The sequence below is a fragment of the Sceloporus undulatus genome, chromosome 5 (assembly GCF_019175285.1).
Source record: "Sceloporus undulatus isolate JIND9_A2432 ecotype Alabama chromosome 5, SceUnd_v1.1, whole genome shotgun sequence".
Taxonomy (NCBI): Eukaryota; Metazoa; Chordata; class Lepidosauria; order Squamata; family Phrynosomatidae; genus Sceloporus; species Sceloporus undulatus.
The window spans coordinates 146,063,530-146,083,332 of NC_056526.1; the positions used below are offsets into that span (position 1 = coordinate 146,063,530).

General features: G+C 37.7%; 1 protein-coding gene across 6 annotated transcripts in view; it reads right to left on the minus strand.

Moving 5' to 3' along the window:
- DCLK2 (doublecortin like kinase 2) overlaps positions 1–19,803 on the minus strand; it is a 93,291-nt gene that overhangs the window by 71,729 nt on the left and 1,759 nt on the right. For all 6 annotated transcript variants that reach the window (XM_042468733.1, XM_042468732.1, XM_042468737.1 and 3 more), the window contains exon 2: positions 4,739–5,073. In XM_042468733.1, the coding sequence (XP_042324667.1) occupies positions 4,739–5,073 (335 nt within the window). The remainder of the gene's footprint in view (positions 1–4,738; positions 5,074–19,803) is intronic.

A 19,803-nucleotide genomic window follows, 5' to 3' on the forward strand; every position in this document is an offset into this window, starting at 1 on the left:
TGTCAGAGTTTCTCTTTTGGGCATTGCCACCCTCACCGCATGGGTACGGCAGCTCTGTCCTTTTAAATGTGCACCAGCAATGGGGTATTTAAATGCACAATTAGGGTTAGGGTTTGGAAAGAGCATCCCCTTTAGAGCACTCTGGCGTTGGTACATTTATACGTACATGTGAAGGTGTGCACTTTCCAGAAGGAGAGGAAAAATCCAGCTCCTTTTTAGTCTGGCTTTTCTCCTCATAGGGCAGCTTGGGAGAAGTTTGCTGGTTGAAGCTGGCTTCAACATGTCATCTAAATGTCCCGCCTCAAAGCCGGCCAGAAACCTGCATATTTTGACTGTCTGTCTTGTCCCTTTAATTCTATTATTCTGTTATATATGTAAAAAAATAACAGTGAAATATGATTTTTCCCTTTTAACATTTATTGTTGGGGCAACAGCAAGATGTAGTAGTTAAGATATTTCTAGTATTTTTAAATACATGGGTTTAGGAACAATATTATATAGTAATACTTTGATTGCTGCTCCAAGTGAATAAGATTGCTTTCCAATTACTTCCAAATAGAGAAGTCATGTTATAATGACAAATGTATGCTCATGCCAAAAGAAAGAAGGAAAGGAAAGGAAAGGAAAGGAAGGCAAAAGGAGCTAGAGCATTTGAACACATTACAAAGGCTGGATTCATTAGGAGAGAAAAGACCCATGTTCTGCATCATGGAGCACTTCAAAACTATAGTAATGAAGGTTAAAGTGCATGAGAAATAGGCAGAAATACAAGTTAAAAACCAAGTAAATACATTTTAAATGCAGAGATTACTTCTTGCTCGCCCAATATTAACTAGAATATTTGAACAGATTTTAGAAATGCCCCCTCCCCCAGTGCAGCTCCCTAAAACCCACAGTCAATATAAACTTGTTTATTTTGTGCCAAGACCATCAGAAATCATTGGCACAATAAGTCTGTCCCCCGCCGCCAAACTGAGACTTACATTTTGATTGTGGAGTATTTTTCTTTCTTTCTTTCTTTCTTTCTTTTTTACAAATTATAGTTTAACATATTCATTTTGTCAAGCATGGAAAATCAAAAAGCACCTTAAAGAAACTTAATTAGCTTACAAAATACATCTTCTTCATGCCATTTCAGAAACACTCCACTAAATTCAGATCTAGAAGCTTTTCTTTAAAATCCCAAGCCTATCTGAAAACAAAAAGGCAACATTACCTTAAAAACAGAGTAGCCCACAGAAACTGAATTAAACCTTATTATACAGATCTTGAACAGGCATAGGCCAGCTGCAGGGGGAAAAACAATGAAAACATTTTCCCAGCTAATTGTCTGCAAATTGTCCAACTCAGTGGGATGCAACAGATATTCAAAATCTAAATTCTAAACCTTATGATTTCATCCTAGAGTAGCAGATGGTAAGCCATAACAACATCCTACTCATTTACAATTCATTCCATTTGTTACCTAAAACTACTAAAAAAAAGATTGTTTGAAGCTTACTCAAAAAGAATTTACAATACTCAAGCCAAATAAAATACTTTTCACCATTGTACAAATTCAGATGCTTAAGATAACAGTTAAAATAATGCTGTTAACTGCTAACCACCATTAGTATTAATGCTAACCATCCATAGTTTAAAAATATTCCCTCCCCCCCACAAAAAGAAAAAAGAGAAATTCCCAAAAGCAAACCTTGATTTTGCCATTTTATATAAGGAACACCATTTTACTATTTTGTCATTTTTATATAAGAGACGTGAACATCAATTGATTTTGGTACAAAACTCAAGCAGATGTATTTTAATTTTGGTGGCCAAATCTACAGATCTGAGGTTGTTGGTTTTTTAACTTTGTGTGGGTGGTGAGACTTATAGACTTATATGCCAACCCCTTTCTCTTATTTTGCTGTTTTTTCCAGTCTTCTTTCATCATCATCCCAATGTCAATGCTGCTAAAAACTTCCAGCTAGACAGAGGATAGAAAGTAAAAGTAGGGGCAGTGCCAGTAAAAAAGATTTATAAAAAGGAGCTTCTTTCTCAGAAGCTTTGATAACTGAGATATATGTGTACTGAATGCAAGTTTGTCCCACAGAGTTCAATGGGAATAGATTTCAAGCAAATAGGGATATAGTGAGTATTCGAAAAAGAGGTAACAAACTTTAATCACATTGAGCAAAATGAGATTGCTCACATCCAATGTACACATCCTTCTCTATCTGCTATTCCACATGCAAGCAACTGTGGCCCTTCAAATGTTTTTGGGATGCTACTCCTATAATCTCCAATTCTTAATTATGCTGGCTAGGACTGATAGGAACTACAAGCCAAAAACCTATGGTAAGTTGTGGTTGCCTACTCCTGTGCTACTCTGTCGCTTTCTCTTTCTCTTCCTGGAAATATCAGTGTGATAATCTTTTCCAACCAAAAATGTGGCTTAAACTCCAAACCCATCATTTGTGGTGGGAAGACACCCCACAAACCTCTCTTATGTTTACTAGAGCCTCTTCCTCCCTTGCTTCCCATTCCCCCTTCCCCAAGGTGAACCTCCACCCACTCAGCTAGCAGGTAGAGGAAGTCTGGCATTGGCTCCACTGAGCTTTAGAATCAATTGCTCAGACTCTCCTTGAGGATTTAAACTTAGTGCATGATTATTTTCAAGGGATGTACTTTTGTGCTTATCTTTCACTCCTAGAGAGCATGGTTACAGTCTTAATACAGTAACGATTTTAGGAATCTCTTATTTATTTAATATTTTATTTGACTTATACTCACCATCTTGCTCCCAAAATAGGACCAAAGGTATTTATCTGGCACAGACTCTGTACCAAATTGTGTCAGGGGCTTAAACCCCCCCCCAACCATGCAACCATGTTTTTGATGAAGAATCCTTACAAATGTATATATACAGCATACAGAGTAAATAAATAGAAGAACAGTTTCAAAACAAACTAAAAACTCCCTCCCTCCTTCCTTGGTGTGTAGGCCATCTTCTTTCTCTTCTTTTTCATAGCTGCACAATGAAGAGACAGGAGGAGAGACAGACAATGATCTTTCTTCCTCTGTCTCTCATTGTTCAGATAGTCAGGACACATACAGTAACAAGAAACCATCATGTTACACAAAAAGTAATGAATTATAGCTCTGGCCATGAGCAAGCAACAAAGAAGAACTGTTCCAACTTGATGTCTTAAAAAAAACCAACATCACCTGGGGGGGAAGTTAATTACAATCTAGATATTGCCCTATTTGATTTTTATTGTTACCAGTTCATTATGATGCTAACCATTGCAATTCTATGCCTGCCTAATCAGAACTAAGTCCTACTGACTGAATCAGCCTTAATCCTAGGAAAGAGCACACAAGATTGCCACTAGATTGATTTTGTGGAAACAATGTACTTTTTAGAAATGGAAAATTCTTTGCATTCAAAATACAGCAGAAGAAAATGTTTTACAAAACTTTCTACCCCACTTCTACAGAAAACACCACAAACTTCACTCTTTTACTTTATTTTTTTAATTAATCAATAGCTTAAGCTATTTCAATTTAAATCTATATTACATTTACTGCAAATGATGTGTTGTTGTTTTTTAAAGAAATGCAAGAACAAACCTGTATTTGTTTTAAAAATCCATAGTTGTTACAAGGTCATATTCTTTTCTTTTTTTTTTAAAAGCAAAACATAATTAACCACTTGGAAAATGCTTTTTCTCCCCAGAAATCCTTTCAATTTCTGCCAACAGTACAATAATATAAAGAACCCTGCCGTTTAAACAGATTTGGAGGCACAAGCAATTTATCCCATTAGAAAAATAAGTTCCATTAGTTGGTAATTGGAAGCAAAGTGCCTTGTCTGCCAAACTCTATAGTGTCTTTTTATCAGCCTCATAGGAAAACTCCAGAACCGTATGGGCCTTCCTTTGGACATTACAGAAAGAAAGAAAGAATTTTAATTTTAAGAAGGTGGAAGATATATGTTGCATTGCCCAATAAAAATATGAGAAAGTGGCATTATAACGTTAATGGCAGGCACATCTTAAGTGCCAGAAGAAGATAGCTCCAGGTCACTTGGAGGGGTGGTGGTGGAGATATATAGTGTATATTTCTTAGAGTCATGAACAGAAGATATATTGGAAATCTGATAAAATAAAATGATGAGAATAAATCATTCAGAAAACTTTTTTTTAATTACAGCACTTACTGTTAGCTCTTGATGTACACAAAGTCTCTGTAGATACGTTTAATTCAATAGTCTAATCAGCACCATTGGCCTGAGCAGCGGAAGATGAGCTCGTCCTCCACCCTTCTCAGGCCACTGTGTGCCACCAGCAGTGCTAATCAGAAACTCATCTTGCCTGCTTTCTCCTGCACCCTGGGGGCTCTGCTGGCAACGGAAATGACTTACTTCACTGCAGTACTACTGCATAGTCATCATATTAGTAGAATAACCAGATACATGCAAAAAGAAAAACTACACAGTTAATTCAGAGTGGATTTCCAAAGGGCCCTTAGATGAAGGATCAGGAACATTTATGAGTCACTCTCAAAAGCTTGCAATGATCTTGCTTTTCTTCCAGCGCAGTAAGCAAGTGAATCAATGCAGGCTGAGCAAAGAATTATGCACTGTGAGAGAATTAAAATTATTAAGAATGTAGTTTTTGCCTATATATAATTTAGCTTTGGCATGTTTTAAATCTTGAAGTAAAGACCATTAAAACTTTCTATTAATTTTCCTTACCTGTTTTCCATCCAGTGTACAAATTCTCTTCACTACTCCTGAATCTAACTTAATAGCGTCTGTTATATCAGTCAATACTTGGTCAAAGGAATGAGCAGTCTTTTTATTCAGCAATATTCTCACAGCTTTCCGTGGTTTCACTCCACTTCGTATAACGGTTACCAGTTTGGGTTTAATGAAGTCCTTGCTCTCCTTCAATTCACTTCTTGAAGATGTCAAAGATGTAAGAGAACGGGATGACCCAGATTTTATGTTGACAGACCAATTTGGGTTAACATTCTTAGTGTAATCAACTTTCCGAAATGGTTCATTCGATGCACATACATAGCTTTCACCTGGTTTGGGGATAGGGAAGAGAAAAAGAAGACATTATATTTTTTACATAACCATTACTACTATGTGTTTAATAGGTTTTCACATGACATCGTGTTTAAAGAGCTATTATCCTGTGAATAACCAGTGATAATCCCGCAATTGCGCTAATGGTTTTCACACAACATTGAGATGAAACATAATTAAAGTGAAATTATCCCATGAATAAAGAGTCAAGAAACAGCAGCAAATCATTCATGGGAAAATCCTGTTGCTGTTTATACACTGGTTATTACCTTGTTATTCACAGGATAATGACTCTTGTGTTAATCTTATTTTAATTGCATTTTAAAGTCAGTTGTGCTATTTTCGCAGGTTAATCACTGTTTAAACTCCACATTTCCCCCGTGTGATAAACTCTTATGAAAGCTCATGCTTCCAACTTCTTTCTTTCAGGTAGTCTCAAAAGATGCTACAAGATGTCTCTACATACTGTTCTTTCATGTGTTGTCCCTTTTTCTCAACTATAAGAGAAGGTTAGTTGTAACACATAAAGTTTTGAATGTGTTTGAATAAAACATTTAAATTAAACATGTTAAATGATAACATTATTTACACCACTGTTGTTTGTTTGTTTTGTATCTGAGTTTAGAGTTGGGAAGAGAAGGAGAATCTAAATTGTGATGTGGGTTTTCTGGAAAGTTTGGGTGATAGGGTACTTAGAAGGAATTATAGATATAAAATCACCTTGAAACATAGTTTTATACACCCAAATCCACGCCTGTTTGACCTAATAGGATTACATCTTGACTGAAGCACAACTGAATTATAAAAAGGGGAGGAGAGAAACTTGAGCAGTTGCAACATATGATTACATTAGTTTTTGATGCAAACATGTTTTAACATTCTCAGACCAGCTAGGGCATCATGAACTAGTAGTAATTAAGCTCTGAAACATTATAAATAGCTTACTTGTTTAACAAATCAAATCCTCATAGGACAAAATAAAGGAACTGCAAATTGCAAAATTGATATAAACTAGGACTGCAGCCCTTTCCAAGTTGGATAAAGAGAAGGATATTTTCATAAATGAGACATGCATATTAGGAATAGCTGTTGGAAGCTACAATCTTACACCCAGCTCCTTGCAATTTTCTTTTAATACTGTACATATGTGTAGTATTGTGTTGTGAGCCCTCCAAAACAGGACAGTGTCACTAAGGAAATTTTGTACAGAACAAGGAAAGTATCAATATAATTTCTCTCTCCAATGAAGGATGTCTATATTTTATGTATCTTCTGCACATAAAACTCCAGAATTTGATTATACGGCTTATTATGCAGTATGTGTCATAGCCTGCATAAACATTCAGTTTTTAAACACATGGCTTTAATCTCAAAGGGTTCTCATCTGAACAAAAAAATTATATCTGATGTTGCATTTATTAATTTTCTTCAGAAAGCCAACATCAATTTGTTAAAATAATTTCTCTCCTGGGTGATTGTCAATATTTATGCTATTGCTAATGAAGGGGATTTTTTTTTTTTTTTTGAATTGGTTATACTGGATTCAATGATGCTAAGGAATGTGCTTTGGGGCCTGGAAAGCAAATTTTAGCATGTCATTTAAAAATGAAAATGAAAAGTGTCCTTTGAATAAGAGATGAAAAATCCTCAGTCCAAACGTATTTAAAGATTTCTAATGTTTCCTAATGTGTTCTCTGCAATCATGCTGGCCACATGATCACAGAGTAGTCTCTGACAATGCTGGCTCTATGGCTTAGTAATGGAGATGAGCACTGCCCCCTATGACTGGACACAACAATCTTGTCAACGAGGAATATCTTTACCTTTAATGTGTCTTAGTGGTCCCTTTCCACAAAATATCTTAACAAATTCATTTTGCTAGGCCCATGCAGTAACAAAGAGCTAGAGAATTAGAGGGTTTTTTTGTCATAATATTACCAGAGTTTCCAAAGTTTGGTTAGGAAAACTATTGCCTAGTTACATTAAGCTTTTTGATAATACTTAAAATGATCACATGTAGCAACTTATGGATAGAAAGTAAAAACATTTTAAAATTATTTTAAAAAATGTACACAGAATCAACACACAATGTCATTTGTGGTTCTTTGTGACCACAAGTATGTACTTGTGTGTACTTGAAAGTATAGGAAGCTTCTGAAGAAAAAACACACCACAGAACAAGGTTACATTTTGGCATGCGCTACCATCTGTTAACAGCCAATCTATCCTGAAGGAATTTCTGACAGATTGTTGAAGCATTTTGGCAGAACTATGGCAGAAGTTGGATGTCTAGTATTTACAATGCACATACACCATCTAGATTTAAGCTGGTGAGAGAACATTTTATTAATATTTTTTCTATTCAGAGATAGAATTATTGACAAATAAATCAATGTTAAAATATTATACAATCTTTATTTGTTCCCTCCTGGCCACTCCATCACTGGTCATTTTGTGGTCAGCTATTCTATCCCAAGAGGATTTCAGCCAGTGATAGGTGAGTTTTCCAGATTTTCACTGTAAAGAAATTACAAACTATTGTTCATTACTCTTTTGCTGCATTTTATTCATGCAATCATCCAATATCATTGCTCTATAATAGGCAAGGATTAGATTACATACATGGTTATTGTGGCTTTTGAAAGGGAGAGGGAAATAGCAATAGTGCTAAATGACAATGATGCATCTGTTTTGTAGGGGGGGGGAATACTGTCACTAATGACAGGAGTTTTCTTGTCAAAAATATCATCACAGCCATCTGCCATAAAATTAAATGTTAAAAGCATCGCATGATGAACAGTGAAAATGCCAATGGAAATATGCCCACATTCTAGTAAAGTCACTTGGAAACCAGTTTGCATTTCATTCCCAAAGTGGAACAAAAATGTACAAGTATAGTACCAAAGACTGACTGTCGGTATTACAAGCCACAGTCCTATTCAGACCTGCTTTAAATAGAGCAGAATATTAGTTAGTTATTCTTTCTGGTTTCCATCTTTGGTAACATGCTGCCTCATCATTACATGCTATCACATGATGATGCAAACATGTGCATGCACATGCACACACACACACACAGGAAACTTCCTGAAAGCATGACTTGACTTAGGCTAAAACATGATTGTATTGCAAGAATGCATCTCTAGAAGATATATGTATAACTCAACTTCTATTTTCTTATTCCCAGACCCAAAGACATATGACCATGTTTATACAGAGTTCCTTCAGTTTAAAAATCTACTTTTAACTTCTTAATTATCTTAACTCCTTTATTATGCAAGATCTGAAGTAAGTGAAGATCTGGCTAGTATGTTGTTTATGTATAATTATTTTTTATTAATTCAGTTTATTAGATACATTCTACTTTAAAAAGATTCAAAGCATCCTATTTTTTACCATGTCCATCTGATTGCTTCTGAGGACACTGTTCAGTCACTTTATGCTTAACAGAACTTCCTTAGACAATGTTTACTTTCACCAAAGGATTGAAAATCAAGACAGTTATAAAGATACCCAAATAATTAAATGCACTCTTCAGGATGGGGCAGGGGATTGATATTTTCTCCTGCCCTGGGTTAATAATAATAATAATAAAATAGAGACATGTCCTTCAAATGCCCTTCCTATGAAGCACCTGATGAAGGACATCTTTTTATAGGATTTGTTTCTTTTTATAGGAAAAAATGAGCGCTGTGTCTAATTATGTGGTATATGCTCATTACCACAGAAACACATACTTATGGAGGCAGAAAATCAAGCTCACAAGGTGAACTTCAGTAGCAGTACCACTGTGATATAAGCAGCTAGCCAGGCCTGGATAGAGGCTGCCAGTCACAGTTCATGGAATGCTGTGGAGAGGGAGTTAAAGGGAGACAAATATAAAAACCAGAGGCTTGCCAATTAGAGTTAGTTAGGGTCAGTTAGAAATAGAGATGGGACCAGTCAGGAAGAAGGAAATCTAAGTACGGTTTTTGGAAGCTGTGAAGGAGAGTGTGGAGCATAAGAGTAGATTCTAGTTTATTTGCTATCTTTATTAGTTTTATTTTCTACGTCTCTGCTTAGAAATAGCAATTTAATATTTAACAAGGAAAACTGCTCACCCTTTACCACACTAAATCCACTGACCAACACAGAGTGGTCACCTCTTGGCCTGAGTACCGGACCTGGGAAGAGATCTTCAGAGTAACAGGGCAAGTTGACTGATAAGAGCCCAAAACGTGGCACTGTAATGTTAAACTGGATAGGGGTTACATTACCACCATTTTTGAATGCAGCTACTTCCCTCCCCCCCCCCAATATTTTTCATCAATTATGGCTGCTGCAACACTGCAAAATTAATGTAGTTTGATATTCCTTTAACAATCATGGCTCCAGTCTATGAAATCCTGGGATCTGTAGTTTCTTGTGGCACCAGAGGTCTCTTGACAGAAAAGGTAAACATTTCACAGAGCTACAAATCCAAGAATTCCATAGCACTGAACCCCAGCATTTAAAGTGGTGTCAAACTGTAATAATTCTACAGTGTAGATGTCACTCATCACAATTCTAATTGAAAATATTATTTGCAGGAATTATTCCACTTCCCCATGAGACTAGAGAAACCTCTCTCTCTAGCATCCTCTGCTGTGAGACAACCTGAAGTGATCTAGTATACTGATGGTATATCAATTAGGCTACAATCCTGTAGCTATCTTGGTGTGTGTGTGTGTATCTCAGTAGAATTCATACTTCCTAAATATGTGGAGCGTTGCATGTGATATGCCTTTCTGAAGTTGTCAAGCCATGCCAGTTGAAATGGCATGTGGTGTGGTCAAACCACAAAACTAAAGACATTATCAGACAAGGGAAATTGGAAGTATAATCCAATGGTAATCTGAACGCAATCGTGGGGTTTCACGTTATTGCGTGATAGACTACCACATGCAATTTTGGGCAATGGCAAGCTATTTTTGGGCAATGGGAAGTCAGTTCGAACACAATTCGAATTCATGTAAATTCGCTGAACTAGCGAATTCACGTGAATGCGTTCTGGCCCCACTTTCTTTTCATTTGAAATTAAGAGAAAGTCCTCCCGTGTGAGAAACTCCTCCGATAAACGACACCCACCATCTAATTCCTTGACATCTTTGCAACTCACCAGGTGACCTTTGGTTAGCCATGTCTCTCAAATAATCCTGTTTCAGACCAATTCAAGTTCTTTGGAAGAAATATGGAATATAAAAATAATACAGTGAGCCCTTGATTCCAGGATCCCCTGTGAATACCAAAATCTGTGTATGTTCAAGTCCCAATAAATACAATGGCAGAGTAGTTCTTATATAAAATGGCAAAATCAATAGAATTTATAGATATCAATATTTTCAAGCTGTGAATGGCTGAATCCATCCAAGAATAAAGAATCCATGGATAAGGAGGGCTGACTGTACAATAAATATTAATAATGTTAATAACAGATAAGATGTAGACTGCAACATCATCGTAGTCTCAAACAGCACTAATGTGTTAAAAGAAATCTAAATTGAGTGTTTTAGAGTTAAAATTATTTGTTTCAAAAGAAAAATTTGCCCTGCCACTTAAAAGTATTCCACATTTCAGCTACACAAACACTAGCACATTGCTATTTCACAAAATAATGTAGACTGCTCCAAAATGCCATGACACAACTTGAAAAGTGTTTAGCATGATAAGGAAAACCTTAAGACAAAAACAAGAGTGACTCAAGCCACCATAAAGACACATTACACATCAGCATTCATCAGAAGCTTGATGTTATCCAGCTGCAAGATGTAAAAACTTTCACTTTTAATTATGATTGGCATTGAAGAGTAAAAGACTTTTCTTACTCGTTACCAATAATTTATGCAACTACTCTTTTTAACTGAACTCAACAGGTTTTTTGTATTGATTGCTTACACTGTTGCAGTTCTGGCTACAGTAGTTCTGATTTCATAGCTCTCAAAGAACCATTCTGTTTCCAGTTCTCAAAGGATACACTGATCTGACCAATGCAGTTTTAAGACAACACTTTAGAAAGTCCCTACATAGGAGTTCTTACAAATTAGGAATATAAACACCAATTAAACTGTGAAATGTAGTCTTCCTGGAGATACAGTACCAATCTTTTATTAACAGCCCAGGATGTTAGAACTAGACCTCAGCTAGCCACAGTCCAAATTGTACTACACTCAGTGCTAAGTCAAGACAAATTGCCACCTAAAACACAGTACATAGGCAGTGCCTTCTCTCCATTCCATGTACAAAAGGGGGATGGAATGTTAGCCATATCTTACTTCAGTAAAGGCAATGGGATCCAGTCTGTTTCCTCAAGGTAGCAGTTTGGCAGTTGAGGTCAAGCTACCAGCATACATGCCTTGATCATCTAGTAAACAGAAATACACAGAAAGCTATGCCTGCTTCTCCATCCCCCAACGTATGATGCCTGAGACAACCATCTCACTCTGCCTCTGTGACCTGGCATGTAACGTTGTTTGTTCTTGCTGCTAAAAAGACTAGGAAGAAATACATAGCAGAGATTGCTGTTCCCTGTAATGGGGATAACTTGATCTAAAAGGGTCCAACTGTGAATTTTAACATATTCATGTTATCTAAGCTGTCCACAATTGTTAATGTTAAACTTTTGTTATCTGATACAATTTGTTGTACATTGTTTTTATGGAATTTTTATGTGTATTGTTTTATTACCTTCATTTTGCCATGGCCATTGGCCAAAAGCAATAAAGTATGTATATATGTGTGTGTATATAAATCCAAATGCACTCTGCCTAGCAGTAAAGGCAGCTCTGACAAATCCTTCTCAAAATAGCTTGCTACACCATTATCTTATACCAAATACGGAGCTTTCCTAAGAGTGCAAATAAGTAACTCAGCTATGAAACCTATTTTGTCTCTCACACCCACATTTCTCACATCCAAATTACTAAGGACACCTAACTGACTAATTTCCTTAGCACCTGAGCACTTGGGTACCTAACCAAAATAAAATTAGCACCTTGTGATACAAAGAGAGCCAGTGTGTTATAGAGGTTTGAGTCTTGGACTATGACTCTGGAGAATAGAGTTTGAATCCCCACTCAGCCATCAAAACCCATTTGGGCAAATCACATTCTCTTAGCCTCAGAGGGAGACAAAGACAAAATCCATTTGCAACAATGCTTGCCACGAAAACTCTTAGGGGCATTGTAAGCTGGAAATGACATAGCAGAACAACAACAGAGTTATGAAATAGCTTACAGATCTAAAAATGTGACAGATAAATGCCATACAAATAAAATGGCACATATTTTATAACTAAATGTGGCTATATTATGTTTTCTTCTCAGCCAGATTCTTTCGTACTTTCGCTATATAAGCATGCCTAGGAAATACCTAGTGGCAACATATGTCTCAGGTATGCATGTTATAATAATGTTACACAAACACATTTCTACATGAATTATTGCAGAACAATATTAAATGAAATTTAACCTAAGTGCACATATTCAAATTAATTAATAGTTAAACCATTCTCAGAGTGATTTGGTTGACACAGTGATGCTTATTAGGGTTGAGCAAGCCTGCTGGTTCATCCCCACTTGTCTCTTTCAGCCAGAAGAAGCAAATTCCACATCACTGACCCTCCCTTTGGAGTTTATCAAACGGGAGGAAATTCTCTTAAATTCGAATGAAAAGAAAGTGGGGCCAAAACGTATTCACTTAAAGTCACTAGTTTTGCGCAATTACGTGAATAGGCATTGCATTCAAACTGGCTCCCCATTGCCCGAAAATAGCATACCATTGCCTGAATTTGCATGTGGCAGTCTATCACGCAATAATGTGAAACCACATGATTGTTTTCGGACTGACTTCCCATTGCCCGAATTTGCATATGGCGGTCTATCATGCAATAATGTTAAACCCCATGATTGCATTCAGATTGCCATTGGATTATACTTCCACTTCTCCTTGTCTGATAAACTGTGGTTTGTTTAATGTGGTGGCCAAACTGTGGAGCTTGTCTTGTCTCTGCCATGGAAGGACAGAGGCATAATCTATAGCCTATAGGCTTAACATTCTTGATTGTCTTGAGAGACAGAAGACAGAGGTTGGGGTGGCACACAGTATGTATAAAAGTCCATTACATGATCAGCACTACTTTCTCAATGTGGGGAAGTGGCAGCAGTCACATGTTACTTTCTCAGTGTAGGGAGATGGCTGCAATATCAACAAGAGGTGAGGTTATCATCTCTGATACACCTATTTCTGAAATTTCTAACTGAGGGAAGGGGAGATCCACAGAACCAAAGCAAAATAGAAAGCATCTGTTTGAGCCACCCCTCCCATAGCACTTTGGCTCCACTGAAACTCCCCCGGAAAGGCACACATTTCAGTAACAGGCCTTTTTTAGCCTTCCACTGTCTTTTCATTTCTTTCCTCCACACCATCACCTACTCCTAGTTGCTGTCACTATCTTCACCCCCTTCATTGCCATCATCATAACCATGACAGTGTAAGCATAGAATTTTGGACAGAATTCCCAGTTGGATTGGGTGATAAAGAAACCACAGATGGAAGGCCTGTGGTTTGCTTGGTCATTCTGCTCACAAGTGAAGCTTAGTGGGAGTTGTCCTACTATGTCAAGGTTCTTCCAAGCTCTATTTTATCATGACAACTGAAATAGTCCATTATTTGTGATTTCAGAAAGGAATCGCCTCCTGGTTTCTTTCAGAGAGCATTATTACATTTTTGCACCACTAAAAAATGAAGGAAGACTTAATAGCATTTGGGTATTTTAACAAGAAGGAAATACTATTGTGGCCTACACAGAAGTGTACATTATTACTGAATGTGAGCTATTACCATTTAAACTGTCAGTTAAATACAACAGGCCAGAATCTCTCAGTCTTAACAATTAGTATGTAATTGGTCCCAAAGTTTTCTCTTCCCTCCTCTTGACTAATGAGCATCAATGTGACCCTTTGTTTTAAAAGATGAAACAATGCTTCACAGTACTACTTCTCATCTCATTAGAGAAAGGGGAAAATTCCATATGGCATACCATTCTGTCTGTTTAAATGACATCCATCCATGCATTTGATTTTATTACTGATTTCATTGCTATTGGCGAATTATAGATCTAGTGAATAAAGTCAGATAGATGAAACCAATAAAATATTTTTTACTGAAATTGCTTGATCATTTGGGAATTTGTGGCAGTGGAGTTTCCAGCATTCTACACATTATCTCCACTCCAGAGAAATATTTAGGAAATAGGATACTAATATATCTCCAGGTCTAAGATTAAAAGAAAATGTGCGAATAAATATCAAGAATATACTGATAATCCATAAAAGGACCTATGACCAATGCACATGATGCATTATTATTGCAGATGGCTTTCTATCCCAGTAGATTAATTAATTAATTAATTAATTGTATGCCACCTTTCCCCCAGAGTAGAATCTAAGGCAATGCCCAGAGAGTCAATTTAAAAACCTTCACAATATTTTTTTTTAAATTAAAATTATTATTGAGAGCCAGATTGGGTAGTGGTTTAAACATTGGACTATGACACTGGAGACACTGAATCAACAACAACACAAGGCAAATCCCCTCTGAACAAATGTTATCAAGAAAAAGCCATGATAAGGCCACCAAAAGTTGGAAATGAGTTGAAGGTGCACATCAGCAACAATACTGCAACATCTCCAAAATAAAGAGAGGTAAGCAACAAGTAATGTTATGGCAGAAAATGTCATAACTCAGGAAAGTAAGGAAAAATGTCTAGCTCTGCATGCATCATTTTTGTAGTCTATTTAAATGATTTTATTAGTGAAATATCTATATTCTCTCAGAACACATGGACTTAAATCCTATTGTTGGTCCCAACTGGAGCACAGCCATTGAATCAACTGGATAACCTATGTGTTTTACTCACTATTCTACAAATGATTAAACTGGTCTCACTTTAGGACTATCCAAAGGGATTCCAGCCATAGTTATAAAAAAAACTTGCAAATCAAAAACACCACAGTTTAATAGTTCAAAAAAATCATGTGATTCATTCACTTCTCATTTTGGACAGGTGCATCTACACAATAAACATGTAAATACAGTTTTGTAGTCCATCTTTAATCCCATTTTATTTCTTTGTTTTGTTTTCTCGGAGACAAGAATTACATGAAAGCTGAGATTAAATATTTACAGGACACTGGCATTAGGATCAAGTTATCCAAATATTTTGCTGTTAGAACATGCTTTTTAAAAAAAAACTTACAAAACATTATTGGTTTCTAACCCAGGAAAGCTTAAGTCCTCAACACAATTCAAGTAGGAATTTTATAATTCTACAGAAACCTTAAATATAATCTAAATTAGAATGGTCACATTGCTTTTTCTGCGTGTGTAAATATATAAAATTGTCAAAGATTAATTTCTTACATCATAGCTCCACAATTTTTACTATATATTAATGTGCATTTGCCAACTGAAGATAAGGTCATACATGTGATGAAAAGCTCTTTGGAGGTCCATGAATGCTTCTGCCACAATAAACCAGTTAGCCTTTAAAATGCCACAAAATCCTTTGTTGACATTTTTCAGCAATATTAATAAAATGTGAAATGGGGGCACAGACTCTGCATTTGGAAGTACCTGAACACATGTTAGGTACTGGAGACATGTCACAAAATTTGGAAGCAATTGCTTTGGGGGATTTTCTTTTCAGTTGCACCAGTGGACTACATCACATTATCTGATGATTTAATCAGAAAAGCCTTCTGAATGAGTAAAGTCAGCTCTGGGCTCATAACCAGGCCAGGGAATCACTGTATGAGTGAATCAGTACTTTTGGCTAAGGTCTGTCTATATAATTCCTCTAAGAAAGATAGGGATAAAAAGCAAATGAATATGACTTCCATTATGATGACTGCACTTTTCTTTAACACATGTACTGTATGAAGGCATCAATTAACAGACAGTGGCCTAAATCCAATCGCTAGTCCCAATTAGAGTAGACCCATGCAATCAATAGCTAAAAATGGTAGCCTTTCCCTTCCTCTGGTTTGCCCTTGCCTTGCTCTCAGGCTGAGAGACTATGGGCCAGTACAGACAGGCCAAAATAAAGTTGCTTTGGGCCACTTTGGAGGTATGCTGTTTCAATGATGCATGCATCCTAAGAGGCCAGAAACCATGCCAAAGCCACGCTCCAGTCCTAAGGACTGGAGTGCAGCTTTGGTGCAGCTTGTGGCCTCTTAGGACACATGCATCATTGAAACAGCATACCTCCAAAGTGATCCAAAGTAGCTTTATTTTGGCCTGTCTGTACTGGCCCTATGACTTGCCAAAGGTCACTCAGTAGGTTTCCGTAGCTAAGCAGGGATTCAAACCTTGATTTCAGAGTCATATTCCAATGCTCAAACCATACCACACTAGACCACATCCTAGAGGTCATTATAGAGAAATAAGAGTCAATTGTAAAGTTCAGAAGAGCACAGGTATGGGTGTCACTGCAAACCTGTTGCCAAAAATCTAAAACAAAGGCCAGAAACAGACAGACAAAAAGCTGAAGCTGGGCTGAAGCTCCTTGAGGTGGCCCGAAACTGGACAGAAAAGGAGCGGGGGAAAACCACTCCTGCCGGTAGTCTGTTCAGGACCATGATGGAGGCTGGTCTCAAGATCGCAGCATCTGGTCACCATGGTTTCGGAGCAATCGAGACAGGCGCAGACTCTAGCCACATCTTTTGCCCCATCTGTATGACCTCATAATGATGATACCTTTCATCCAGGTAGTTCCAATAATTTTTTTAATCAGTTTTTGCTCCCTGTGGAGTATATGTATCCTAAAAAGACTTGCCTATGAAAGAATGTTGTGAGATGGCCATGTCTAGCAGTAGTTTGGGGGCTATGAAATCGCATTAATTGTCATTTGCTTTGTTATTTTACATAAATACAGCAGCAAAAGACACATACTATTTTGCAAGGTTAATATGTCTGGTTATCACTGGTTATTATTATTATTGGTTATTATTATTATTATTAACCTATATCCTGCCTTTCTCCCAATATAGGGACTCAAGGCGGCTAACAGCAAATTTAGAATAATACAAATTGAACAATACAAAAGCATTAAAAAGAGTATAAATATAACATTAAATTAAACAATAAAAAGTTTAAAATATTATACAATGAACCTACAAACCTTGATCTGACTTGCACAACATTTAAAAATCCAATTCACATCAGTTTAAAAAGCCTGATGGCACAAAAATGTTTGCACCTGCTGCCAAAAGGAGAGCAGGGATGGGACCATCCTGGCCTCTCTAGGGAGAGAGTTGCAAAGCCTGGGAGCAGCCACCGAGAAGACTCTCCCTCTTGTCTCCAGTAAATGAGCCTGGAAGAGTGGTGAGTCAGAAAGAAAGCAGCTCTGAACAATCTCAATGCTCTAGTGGGCTCATAAAGGGAGATACAGTCCTTCAAACCACCTGGACTCAAGCCATATAGGGCTTTATAGGTCAAAACCAGCACTTTAATTGTGCCCAGAAATGAACTGGCAGCCAATAAAGCTGTTGCAACAAGGGAACTGCATGCTCCCTGTAGCCAGCTCCAATTAACAACCTGGTTGCAGCTCTTAGGGCAAACTGAAGTTTCTGAGCACATTTCAAAGGCAGCACCACAAAGAGTGCATCTTGAGTTGAGTGAGTGAGAAGTGCCAATAACTCCTCTGGCTCAGGTAGCAAAATATCTTGGGCCATCTGTGACTTTTACAGCATGAATACAATTACTTCTTAAAACATGTGGGAAATCCAGATTTTAGATCACAAGACTGCTGTATATAAAGGTGGTCTTATAACCACATTTCAACTTTAATGCATTCTCCTGACCCAAGGAAAGGACTAGAGCTCACTACAAGGTTGCATACTTTGTGTGTGGGTTTAACTGGATTAACTGGATTTGGGAGAACCTATCAGGTGAAAGCAACAAATAGCCTTGTGACAGTCAAAAGACAGTAGATGCCCATGGTAAATACAAGGAGGATATGCCTCACATGGTAACCAAATGATGAGTTGCTGCCACCACCATACTTGGAGCACTGGTCACCCAGTCCTACTTGTGTGCACTGCAGAGCTCTTCATCAGATGCAACAGAAATGGGCTACAGTCCATGGCAGCTTATGCCAAATCAAATGTGTTCTGCCTTTTAGACACTTCATTGGTTTTGCAACAGACCAGCATGCCTACCCATCCAGGAAAATCTCTGCAGTAAGTCAATCTTCTTATAGAAACACCGCTGGAAGAGGGCACCTTCATCTACAAATGTGACTACAAAAAGATCTGTTGCAAGACCCCAGTGGTAACAAAATAAAATAAAATTCAATGCTCTTGGAAGCCCCTAAGGCTGTAATATGTTATACAGAGTTATCTGAGTGAGCCTTACTAGACTCTATGGGGCTCCCTAGTAGCCATATATAAATATGAAAGAGGTATAGGTATATTAAGTCTAGTATTGCAGAGGTTTGAGGGTTGGACTATGACTCTGGAGATCAGGATTTGATTCCTGTCTTGGCCATGAAACCTACTAGGTGACTTTGGGCAAGTGACATGCTCTCAGCCTCAAGGAAAGGCAATGGCAAACCAATCTTGCCAAGAAAAACCAATGATAGGGTCACCTTACAGTCGCTATAAGTCTGACAAGACCTGAAGGCATACAATACACACATAAGCCTCCCTAAATTCTAGAGGGCTTCCTAGTAGCTATGCATAGATAAATATGAGAGAGGGAAAGGGGTATTGGTATATTGAGGCTGCATCTACCCTGCAGAAATAATCCAGTTTGACACCACTTTAACTGCCATGTCTCAATGCTATGGAATTATGGGAATGGTAGTTTCTTGTGGCACCAGAGCAAAGCTCCGGAGTCCAGCACTCAGACCACTATACCATGCTGATTCTCATTCCAACACCACACTTTTAATATACCTATACCTCTTTCTTACTCTCTATGCATGGCTACTAGGAAGCCCCTTAGGGTTTAGCGAGGCTTGTGTGTCTGTCCTGTGCCTGATATGGGAGCCCTATGTAAATATGTGAAAGGATGTTATACTGAAGATGTAGGAAGCATGATAAGGAAGAGGAGGGAGGGGAAACACCTGGGAATGATTTTGGGGGTGGGGAAACTGCAACAATACTATCTTAGGTTGCATCTTTCCTGCAGAAATAATCTGGTTTGAAGCCACTTTAACTGCCATGGCTCAATGCTATGGAATTGTAGTTTGTTTCTGGTGTCACAACAAACCACAATTCCCAGAATTCCACAGCATTGAGCCATGGCAGTCAAAGTGGTGTCAAACTGAATTATTTCCGCTGGAAGGATGCTGCCAATAAGACTGGAGTGCTGCAGTCCTTCTCCCACAAGAAAAAAAAACTCACACCTAGCTGCTTCCCTCCACTTCCTCCTTACTACCCTAAACTCTAGTAGCCAGGCATGGAGAGATCTATGAGAAAGGTATAGGTATAGGTATAGTGCTGCAATCTTTTCCCCAACCCCAAAAGATCCAGACCCAGGTGCTTCCCTCCTTACCAAGCTTGGTCTGTCTTCAGTATGACATCCTTCCAAATAATTAAACAGGGCTCCCATACCAAGCACACAACACACAAGCCCCCCTGGGCTCTAGATGCACAGATATGGTGGGAGGGGGGTATAGGTCGATGAATGTTGCAGTCTCCCCCCCC